The 11454-nt window shown below is 35.9% G+C and overlaps 2 protein-coding genes across 2 annotated transcripts; one reads left to right on the top strand and one right to left on the bottom strand.

The window, feature by feature from the left end:
- Positions 1 to 95: 95 nt before the first annotated feature.
- slc35a5 (solute carrier family 35 member A5) lies at positions 96 to 4679 on the bottom strand. Its single transcript, XM_020936283.2, has 10 exons — positions 4568 to 4679; positions 4001 to 4126; positions 3827 to 3925; positions 3616 to 3749; positions 3477 to 3544; positions 3185 to 3376; positions 2686 to 2886; positions 2485 to 2612; positions 2112 to 2380; positions 96 to 534 (listed from the first exon to the last, which is right to left on the bottom strand). Exons 2-10 carry the CDS (start codon positions 4116 to 4118, stop codon positions 466 to 468), a joined length of 1278 nt encoding a protein of 425 aa, XP_020791942.1. The 5' UTR covers positions 4119 to 4126; positions 4568 to 4679; the 3' UTR covers positions 96 to 465.
- A 979-nt stretch (positions 4680 to 5658) lies between these two features.
- LOC129408062 (coagulation factor V-like) lies at positions 5659 to 10732 on the top strand. The gene is made up of 12 exons (XM_055150737.1): positions 5659 to 5914; positions 6044 to 6126; positions 6627 to 6749; positions 7397 to 7609; positions 7721 to 7882; positions 8097 to 8318; positions 8427 to 8592; positions 8682 to 8862; positions 8950 to 9046; positions 9626 to 9831; positions 10242 to 10389; positions 10464 to 10732. Exons 1-12 carry the CDS (start codon positions 5772 to 5774, stop codon positions 10715 to 10717), a joined length of 1998 nt encoding a protein of 665 aa, XP_055006712.1. The 5' UTR covers positions 5659 to 5771; the 3' UTR covers positions 10718 to 10732.
- Positions 10733 to 11454: the final 722 nt, after the last annotated feature.

The raw sequence follows: 11454 nt of genomic DNA on the forward strand, positions 1-11454 counted from the left end.
TGACGGCCTTGAGAACTGCACATAATTTAGGATACATCTCCCCCTAGTGGATAGTAAAATAATAATTAAAAAAAAAAATATGACAAAAACCTCTATTTACAGGTATCCAAAAAACTAGCAGCGGTTTATTTTTATTTTGTTTATAGTTGCATACACAATATGAACTATTATTATGTAACATTACCATAATTAATACATTGCACAAAACAGTATGAGAGACTCATTATTATAATAATACTTAAATACTTTTCTCACATTGTGCTTTTGAATTTAAATGGTTGCTAAGCTGCTCTATACATTCCTTTATTTAGTGGTATAGCAAAAACAGCATTTCTTGACAGGCACAATTGTAAAAATCCTTAGAAAACAAAAAGTGCAAAAAAAGTCACTGGTATTCACCCATAATCCATAAGTATAATTAATCCCTGTAGTTCTTCTTTCCAAAGCTTTAAGAAATACATTGTGCTACAAGGAGTCATCTTCTGTTTCACTGTCTGTGTTGGGTTTGGTTAACAGCTCCAACTCCTCTCCATCCTGTGAATGTAAGGGAAAAAGTAAAAACACGACGTCAAATCTCTTTTCAACATCAGACTGACTTGATCTAATCCTCTAATTAAGTTTCACAGTAGTAAACCAATAGTCGATCTCTTGCAAATAAAACTAATTAGTTTAGAGGAAAGTGATAATCAAATTTAGTACATAAAGGAAATGGTATGTGGTAGGAGACTATATAGTATGCAGGCAAAAATGTCATTTCTGCTACCATATATCAGAACTTGCATATTGTTTTTCAGAAGTTTGTGCCTTGCCTTTTTTTGAATGAGACCAGATGGGACTGGCTGGCATTTCCCAGTAGAATTTCCCTACCTTAATTATTGAACCACTGTCATCTCCAATACAGCGGTCATTTTCAAGTCACCATAATTTGGCCATGGTACAAACCACTCAAACTGTAAATTCTGCTTATTCATTTTGGGAACTTTACATTTTACACTTTGAAGACAAAACGTTTCACTTGCTCCCATTTAAATACAGTAAGCCAGAATTTCTTTTTTTCAGTGTTCATAAGTGTGCCTTATAGACACTTTAATATACTCTGTCATAGGAATGTTTACAAATTCAGAATGGCAGAATGGCATAAGTGAAGTAGACATTATCTATTATTAACTCACATAAAAACTAAATGCTGATGATTTTGGTATTTAAGAATGGCTTAAAATTTTCAATATTAAAATTGCAATTAGATTGCTTCTCTGAAAAGAAGGGATATATACTTGTTATGGCCCCAGCTCTTCCCTTTTTGTCATTAATGTGTTAAATTTTGATATGTGGTTGAATCCTGTCCCCTTTTCTCATGTATTCCTGGCTGTGTGAACTCTGGATTGGAGGACTGTTTTCCTATTTCCTGGTTGGCTACTCTTCACTGGCCCCTGATTTTCAGTTGTCTCGATTTGGTCTGTAGGTTAATGTAACTCGTGTTTATTTTGGGACACTCGTAGTTTGGTGTTTGTGTCATGTGTCCCTTTTGTCCCTTGTTTTTATAGACCTATGTGAGATTTTTTTTCTGAGATCCAAAACTTGGTTTATTATTTGTTAATTATGTTATTTTGGTGTGTTAGTTTAGATTAGTTTGGTTATACATTTTTATATATAGTTTAGACCACTGTAGTTAATTTACCATTTACTTTCCTATTAATTAAATTAGTACTTTAATTTACCTTTCAACATCTACTGTTTCTGTTACTTCACCTAAGCCTAATTGTAATGTACTGGTTGTTTTTTAACCTGTAGTTGTATTTTAGCCTCAGAAGAAAAAAACAAACAAACAAACAAACAAAAAAACAGGAGGTCAACATTTCGGTTAATTAGCCAATATCCTACAGCAAACATGTTAAGTGTGTATAAGATCTAAAATGACAAATACATTTGCTAATGATTTCTAAGCAAATGCTGATATTACTTATGTAGCTGAGTAGTCAATTGCCAAAACCACCTTGATTATAATACAAAGTTCTCCATTGAAATTGCACTGTGATCTGTTTTATTTTCACACCAAGAATTCAGAATGTGTGTTTTAAAGTACATGTTATTGTATCTTGTTTTTTCCTTACCCCTCTAGACCTCTCAAACACCTCTCCATTAATGACTCGGAGCCTTTCCTTTTGAAGAGTGTATTCGAGGTCTTTGGGCCGACTGGCATTGTAGATAAATATAGCTAGAAGGACCATGGGAGCCTGAAGGAAGAAGTCCAATGAAGGTCGGAAATCAAAGAGAAACAGGGAGAGGGCTGTGACCAGGACAGTGGTGATCTGGCCTGTCAGCACATGGAACATGTTGTCCCGAAATTTCAGAATAAAGGCCACAGATAAACCAAGGGCAGCTAAAAAGAATGCAAAAAACAAACAACCATGAGCATTTGTTAAAGATGTATAAACATAATGTAAATGCATTTTGAATTTAAAATGTAGTTCTATTATTACTGACCAGTGACCAGCACCAGGCCCAAGGAGAAAATGTTGTGTCCATGAAGGAGGCCACAGTGAATAGTTATCCCTCGTGCCTCACTCCCAAGTCCAAGTGTTAAACCATTGAAAATAAGCCCAAAAATATAACTACAAAACAGATATAGCCCCATGAGAGAAAGACAACTTCAAATTATAAATTAGTAGTGGGTTATTTTCCTACAGTTTACTGTTTTGAATAAAGATGCTCTCTGTGAGCTGGTCCCCTTCCTTCAGGATCTTTTCGTTGTAGATGTTGGCCATAGCAGAGATGAAGCACTGAAGAATGAGCAAGATATGACCCACTCCAAAAGTCCGCAGCTTCTCTACCATTTTGTTCCTCCACTCCTGAGCAGGCAGCACTGACGCCCACGACTCACTGGCACTTAGAAAAAAGTAAAAATTATCATTAATGAGCACAATAGCATCGCTCAAAGTCTGTTCAGGTAGGAGCCATTATTACAAATATCACTTTACACTGCATCTGAATACCTTTACATTGATGCTGACCCACAAATCATGATTTTTACATTCAGAGACTATTATTATTTCCTGTATGTAGAAGTGCTGAATGTCTTCTGCCAGTTGTGCAACATGAAAGATCAAAAGCTGCTGTACTTTATACTAGTACAAATTGCTCACATGTAATAAAATAAAAATTACATAATTATAGTCTAGATTACCTGCTGTTCCTCATTTGCTCCAAGAGCTGAGTGTAGAGGAGACAGGAGTTGGAGGGAGAGGAGAGGGGGTTTGCGTGAATCGTACCAGGAACAGAGATGGGATGCTGGTTACCCCCAGAACCTGTTGTCAAGGAAACAATGGCAAGAAACAAAATAACGAGAGATGCCCACTGGACCCAGGACAATCGTCTCCTGAAAATAAAAACGTTGTGTGAGGTAATTTATTATGTAGTACTTTAGTAATGTTAAGATAATGTTTATTTTTTAACAAGGAATAAAAAGTGTTGCTTACTTCAAAACAATTCTAAATAGTACAGCTGTCGTCAGGATTACAAAGTTGGAGAACAAAACTGCCATAGCCTAAAAAGAAATAATATGTTATACTATGTTATTAAGAGTAAGGTAAATAAGAACATTATTTAAATACCCACAGGCTGCAGATATGTCATCACATAAAAAATGATAATGTTGTCAAGAAAATATAGAAAGGCAGGAATGGCCCATTTAAATGAAAGAAGGAGCGAGGTAGTTGAAGAAAATCCCAGTTCACTGCATGACCGTCCCTCTGAAAGGAAAAAAAACAAACCTATGTTAATACACAGAATTACCCATTATACATGTGTGCTCAGAACTGTACTGTACCTCGGACTATGACCCGTACAGACATGACTAGACAGAAGATCAGCTTGAGTGCTTCAGCGAGGAGATTAACGGAGGCAGGGTGGAAGTCATACTTGTTATCTGACATAAAATATTAGATTAGATTAGGATATTGGTATAGATACTTAGTGACTTTGTTAAGCATATGTTTCTCACCAGCATTGGCAGAGAACTTGAGCAGCAGGATGCGACTGGTCCCCAAAGTCACAAAGCAAAGCCCCAGAGCCAAAGTGTAGACTGAGGAGCGAGAGCATAGCCTCCTGCAACATGCCATTGCTCACACTGAAATAACAACACATAACGCAATTAGACTATGTAAGGTGGTGTCTTCATGATGGTAATAGCGTGAATACAGAGCCATATATATAGAAAGAAGCAGAAACTCTTTAATTAGTAATATCTTCTTCTCCAGGGAAGATACAGACAACAATAACAGTCACACGTCACCATTGTTCCTCTCTGTATGATCTGCATTAAAGCACATTATCATTTCTATGAGGACAGTCTTTAACACAATTCAGAACAAAGACAACGACGAGTACGATGTGCCAGAGCAGCGGGACCATAATGTTAACACATAATGTAAACCTAAATGTTAGCACATAATGCATCTCTGCCATCTGTTCCTGTAAAACCAATTATGAACTAATCTGATCAAAAATACTCATAGGCATACGTTAAAATATGAATAAATTATCACAACGAAACAATCGGAAACCATACCTTTTATTCTATCCGTGCCCAGTACATAATTAAAGACAGAATATCACATAAATCGTTGATTTTAGAGAGATCTGATCACATCCACAGCGAACTACGGCTCTTCCGCGTTGCTCTGCGCATGCGCACAAAACGCTTTCAGGTAAAGGGGAGGGGGGGACGCTGAAAAATATAGATTGTTTAGAAGAAAAATGTCGATTCGAGAGTTATAAAATGCCTCGCTAAAGGTAAATGGTCAAATGCTACTTAATTATGGAGACTAGATTGAATCCTGTCTAACTAACTTTGTTTATGGAGAATAGATTGAATCCTGTCTAACTAACTGTTTACCCTAGTTACCCTAATCAATTTGTTTAGTCAATAGACTGTATAAATGGTTTAACCTAATGAATTACCTTACTAAAAAGGCTTTACTGAGATTGAATTAATCTTGAATGTTCATAACTGAAGATTTGAGTATAATCTGGGGAAATAATTTATGACAAGGGATAACTAGGGAGCTTGACTTTTCTGAAGAGATAACTTGATCAGCATGATTACATTAACCTAACCCCCTGTGAAGATTTCACTTTGTAAATTGTGTTTAAATTAAATTTAAGTGGTAACTTTTCCACCTCCTCAAACCACTGATTGTGCCCTTTGACCTATTGACACACACTGATACTATATATTATATTATTTATATATATATTTATATATATATTTATATATATACACACACACGCACACACACACACATATACAGTCTATCATTTTGTTTTGGGAATTGTTCTTTTGCTCAATGCAAAAAAAAAAATACTACAGTTGACATCTCTTTTTTCTGCTGCAGTTAGAGGTACAACAGTGATTTGTATTTTTACTTTTTTTTATTATTTATGAATTAATGGATTAAGTAATTAGTTTTTATTTATTTATTTTGCTTTACTATCCTGCCTTTTTTGTATTCAAAATGTGACACACACACACACACACACACACACACTCACACTCAAATGTGACTCAGATTGAAACACACACGTTTCCAATTAAAGAGGGACCAGAGAAAACAGACAGTGACATGGTTCATTGGCCAGGGACATAATGTTTACAATGCGCATGTGTGCTTTGTGCCACTGACATATAAAGAGCACACTGCAAACTTCACTAGGACAGACAACATCTTGGAACCTAAAGAACCCACTGGATTTTGATTGAAGGACTGTTCAATATGAGGCTACGTGGAGACCTGTGTCTCCAGGTACTGGTCTTAACTACTGTGCTGTGTGTAAAAGCAGAGCAGCGCCAACCCAAGGAGAGACGATATTATATTGCTGCCGTGGAAATAGATTGGAATTATTCTGGAACAAAGGGGTATGATTATTTCTATTTCTATCATCATCTTCTAAATGTGTCTCAGTACCTTGATTTGAACATAGGAAAAATATCTTGCTGTATCTATCTTGTTATTCACGTTTTATATTTTTCGACTCTTTTGCTCAGGCTTGGTCAGACATATAAAAAAGTGGTGTTTCGAGAGTATGAGGAAGGCTTCACACGGGCTAAGGCACATCCCTCTTGGTTAGGTAAATGCACCAACAAGCTGTCTGTTGCTGTTTTTATTAAAATAAACATATTCTCACTGCTGTGACATGCAGGCCAAATATAGACATGTTTTTCATATTTTTTATTTAAAAAGTATTTATATAATAGTACATACATAGCCACTTGACAAAGAAAGCCTCTGCCAGGGTGCTTTTTGAGCTTCTTCAATGATAAATGGATAAATTGCTGTCTGTTTTTTTTTTTTTATTTAATCAAATGCCATGCCACTTTAGAGGAAAAACTAAACTAGTTGGCAACTAATGTCCAGTTTATCTGTATTTTTCCTGTATTTGCATTGTTGTTCCAAAGAAATTTGCTGTGTAAACAGCACGAACATTTCTTTCTGTACAGTACATACTAAACCATCTTTTCTTCAAAGAACAAAAACAAAAACATCTCAAACCACAAAACTGAATCAGAATGAACTGACATCACTTTTGCCAGTCTTGACGTCTTAAAATAAGTTTGTGTCTGTGTCCAGGTTTAATGGGGCCAACTCTGAGGGCTCAGGAAGGCGAAACACTTGTCGTCACTTTCAGGAACATGGCAAATGGAGAATATAGCATCCACCCACATGGAATTGCTTATGGGAAGCAGTCTGAAGGTGGGTCCAGATGGAGATTCAGAGACAGCTGTGGTCAACAGACACACACTCAATAAGTTACAATGAGTTCTCATGCTGTTTCGTTCAGTGTTAAGCAACTAAACAAATACAATTGTTTGTCTTTTTCTGAAATATTAACCCGAACACTCAGATTATCAAAGTAGTTGGTTCTGAAGTCCAACAGTTGGCTTCAGGAAATGACTGCATCATCACGTACAACAAGACACTAATGCTGTAGGAAATTGAAACTTAGGAAATCTAATTAAAAGAGCAGTATAAAAACAAGTTTACAGGAAACATGAAGGAACATTATGTTTTAAGACCACAGTAAATTTTAAACCAGCCAGGAAGGGCATCTGATTGTGATTTTCTTTATTATTAGTAGTAGTATTTTGTCCTGTATTCATTTCCTGGCCATAAACAAGATAGACTTGTAATAATTGCCAGGAAAAAAGTCAAAATTGTTCTTTCTAATTCTGAACTCTGCTTCAAATCACATCCTGTTACTGACAGAGCAAACAAAAGTCTGTAGAGCTCTCCATTAAAAAGACACAAACTGATCATTGAAGATTAGCAATGATCTCAGTTAAAATTGTACTTGGAAGAATGTAATTACACTAAGTTGTCACAAAAACTGTGTTTTGCAGGAGCTTACTACTTTGACAACACTTCCCAAAAAGAGAAAGGGGATGATATCATCAGGGCTAATGAAGAACATGTCTACTACTGGGAGGTGACTCCAGAGGTGTCCCCTCAGAGGAATGATCCGTCTTGCCTCACCTACTCCTACGTTTCCCACAGGAATGTAGTAGAGGACCTCAACTCAGGCCTCATTGGGGCACTGCTTGTCTGCAAATCTGGTAAGACCAGTATCTGGTAAGACCATATCATTTGAGCTGGACATTAGAGGAAATAGACAAAAAGACAAAGTATCTGTGTGTTAATATTAAATCTGTTATTATTATTCATAGGTACTTTGGATGCATCAGGACAGCAGACTAGGATCCACCATGAATTGATATTTCTTTTTGGGGTTTTTAATGAAAAAGAGAGCAAATATAAGCCCAAACAAAATGCTGATGATGACCATATCAAGTACACAATAAATGGATACACAGATGGGACATTGCCTGGTAAGTTACAGTTAATATACAGTATTATATACATTATTATTATTTGTGAATTATGTACGCATTACTGCATATATTTCCTGTAAAAATCTTTATGATTGGCAAACACATAGCCAGTGACATCTATAGATGCAACAGGATCTGGAGAGTAGAATTAGTTATGCTATAAGTTTGGCGATGTATTGATTCTTCTAATCCTTTACTCATTTCTTTTCAGATGTGAATATTTGTGCCCATGCCACTGTTAGCTTGCATTTCCTAGGCATGAGCTCTGATCCTGAGGTGTTCTCAGTGCACATGAATGGACAGGTGCTGCTGCAGGACGGTCACAAAGTCTCCTCTGTGGGCCTCATCAGTGGGACCTCTGCCACTGCTAGCATGGTTGCAGTTCACCCCGGGCGCTGGCTCCTGTCCTCACATATCATAAAGCACATGGAAGGTAAGGTGCAAAATCTGCTAGTATTGGTCTGTAACTTGGATTTATATATCTCAATGGAATTAATTTATTTTGTTTGCGTGTTTCATCTCTCAATCTCCCCTTCTGCAGCTGGCATGCATGCTTTTGTTGAGGTGAAGAAATGTGCAGAGTTTGATGCACCTAAGAGAACGATCACTTATGCTCAAAAACTTCAGAGCTCAGTGTGGACATATTACATCGCTGCTGAAGAAGTCATTTGGGACTACGCACCCAACATGCCAGACTATGCTGATGAGTAGGTTTTGCAATCTTAATTTTTGTACAGATAACTGCTGTTGATTTCTATGTGAGCTGAAATGTGCTGACTAATGTTGTTTCCCCAAGAAATTTCCAGTTGAAGTATCTGACAAATTCTGAAGTACGTATTGGCCAAAAGTACAAGAAGGCAGTATTCACGCTGTATAAAAATGAGTCATTCACTGAAAAGTCAGAAACTAAGCAACGAAGAAATGAACTTGGAATTTTGGGGCCAGTTATAAGAGCTCAAATCAGGGATGTTGTCAAGGTATGTTTTTAATATGCATTCATTGTCACTAGTTGACAGTATCTCCTAACTTGAAAATATCTTCTGTCATATTAATTTTCATTTCAGATTGTCTTTAAGAATATGGCGTCAAGGCCTTACAGCATATACCCACATGGACTAACCATAGAAAAGTCACAGGAAGGAGTCAACTATCCAGCAGGAGGTAATTCACTTTTATCAAATGTATGTACAATGTAGTATTAATTTAATGAAAGACATTACATAATTTCATAATTAAATCTATACTCTGTACTACATTTTAGAGAAGTGCTAATTACAGATGTCACTGTTGTTTGGTCATGTAAATATTTGTATATAAGATAAGATAAACCTTTATTTATATACAATGAGGAAATTACAGAGTTAAAACACAATGCTCATGGACAGAAGGATAAGAATGAGAAACAATCAAGATAAATAACTAAAAAAAACCTTAAATAAATAAAATCTTCAAAGCTATTGTTTTCAATACATTGTTTATTATTGTTACATATTTTTATATTTTGTTATTATTATGCTAATTTATATATGTAAATGCCCCATAAATGACAGTGATTCCAGGAAGAATAGCTGTACTTCCACAGCTAATGGAGTTCAAAATAAATAAAAATAAAAATAAAAATACAAGTAAAAATACAAATACAAATATGTGGCAATGATTATGGCTTTGTATCATAAAAATGCTGTGTTTCTCTTCATAATAATCCTATCACTCCAGTTTGTTAACATGGTGTTGCTATAGGTAACCAGTCTCATGGAGTGCAGCCTGGGGAGACACATACATACCTGTGGCATGTGATTGAGCAGGACGAGCCATTGGACACAGACTCACGCTGTCTCACTCGGGTGTATCACAGTGCAGTGGACACTCCCCGGGACATCGCATCGGGGCTCATAGGGCCAATTCTCATCTGTAAAAGTCAGTCGCTTAATGTCAGGAATGTACAGGTAATACTACTATATGCCTTTTAGGTTGCAGTCATAATTAATTTAAACGTGTTAGAATAAGTTGGACTCTTCTTTTGGGATTGCCACTTTCACACATCTCTTTTTTATGGTAATTTGCATATTAATTTTGCAAATTGTTGAATAACTGAATAGAATTGTAGGATTTGAATAGAACTGTAGGAAATCAGGGAAAGGACTTATCTTATCCTGTTTCCTACAGTACAATATGTTTTGCTATTTACATAAGGTTTAATGCTTGCAAACACAGAGAGGGCATAAGTCAGTGTACTCTTTTTTTTTTTTTTTTTCAGAATCCCAGTTCAGGGAAATAGAAAGATTTGCATTATCCAAAAAAAAAAAAAAAAAAAAACATTGATTGAATTTTTAAAGTAGCATTTTTGACTTCTTAGCTCAAGGCAGACAAGGAGCAGCATGCCGTCTTTGCCGTGTTTGACGAAAACAAAAGCTGGTACCTGGATGACAACATAAAGGCATACTGTGACCAGTCCAGGGTCAATAAAGTCGATTCTGAGTTCTACAAGTCTAATGTCATGCACAGTGAGTTTCTAATAATTTAATATACTGTATTAGCATCACAGGCCAAACAGTTATATTGTATATTTTTATTTCAGCTATCAATGGGTACACATTTGAGAGTGGGCCAGACCTAGGTTTCTGTAATGGTGAAGTTGCTACATGGCATGTGTCAAGTATTGGAGCCCAGGATTTTATTCAGACTGCAACATTCTATGGACATCCTTTTGAGCTGAATGATCACACCGAGGACATACTCAGTCTTTACCCCATGACAGGAGAAACCATCAATATGAACATGGACAACATTGGTAAGAGGTTTTATTTTTATAGTTCTTATGGTAGAAGCTGAACTGGTGTGCAATGTTTGTGGATTCAGTCGTCGTGGCTGTATTGTAGGTTATCCCATATCATCCAAATGTGTGAACATCTAGTAGTGACCTTCAATATTTATTTATTTATTTATTTCATAAAGCATAAAAAGACATCGACAGTGTCACAACATCAAACACACAAGAAATGAATGAAAAGGGGCAGAAAGAAAAAAAAATCATATGTTATCTGCCCCCCTTTCCTTTTTCAAGACAAAACATCAACACAGATGGTTACTAAACATTCCATATCAGTTCAGGCACAATTACTGATCAATTGCAAACAGTAAATCTTCATTATTATACACAACTTAGTTTTCTTTTTCATACATACACACTGCATTCGATTTTATATGTTTTTTAAATTTCATCATTGTACTTGATTCTTTTGTTTCTTTGTCAAGACTATTCCATAAGTGAACTCCTTTCACACTGACACTTCGCTCCATAACCTTGGTTCTGAATCTGGGTTTTTTAAACATGTAGGTTCCTTTTAAATTGTAGTGGTTTGTTCTCATCTCAAACAGTATTTGAATATTTACAGGTAATACATTGCACTTTGCTTTATCCATGACTTTGAGGATACTTAAGTCAACAATATCCTGCATTTTCAACACTTTAAGTTGAGTAAATATTGGGTTGGATGGCTCTCTACAATGACTGTTGGTGATAATTCTCAAGGCCCTTTTTTGTAAAATAAATAAAGGTTGTAGTAAGT

This window comes from Boleophthalmus pectinirostris, unplaced genomic scaffold, assembly GCF_026225935.1.
Source record: "Boleophthalmus pectinirostris isolate CB_2022bp ecotype Guang Dong unplaced genomic scaffold, ASM2622593v1 HiC_scaffold_1, whole genome shotgun sequence".
Taxonomy (NCBI): Eukaryota; Metazoa; Chordata; class Actinopteri; order Gobiiformes; family Gobiidae; genus Boleophthalmus; species Boleophthalmus pectinirostris.

Excerpts from the sequence above, each read along its gene's own strand:
- LOC129408062 (XM_055150737.1), top strand. The coding sequence starts at position 5,772 with ATGAGGCTACGTGGAGACCTGTGTCTCCAGGTACTGGTCTTAACTACT. Across the intron at positions 8,593-8,681 it reads ATGCCAGACTATGCTGATGA|AAATTTCCAGTTGAAGTATC; the intron begins GTAGGTTTTGCA and ends TGTTTCCCCAAG. Across the intron at positions 10,390-10,463 it reads CAAGTCTAATGTCATGCACA|CTATCAATGGGTACACATTT; the intron begins GTGAGTTTCTAA and ends TTTTTATTTCAG.
- slc35a5 (XM_020936283.2), bottom strand. The coding sequence starts at position 4,118 with ATGGCATGTTGCAGGAGGCTATGCTCTCGCTCCTCAGTCTACACTTTG. Across the intron at positions 3,545-3,615 it reads TGATGACATATCTGCAGCCT|GCTATGGCAGTTTTGTTCTC; the intron begins GTGGGTATTTAA and ends ATTTCTTTTTAG. Across the intron at positions 535-2,111 it reads TGTTTGAGAGGTCTAGAGGG|GATGGAGAGGAGTTGGAGCT; the intron begins GTAAGGAAAAAA and ends TTACATTCACAG.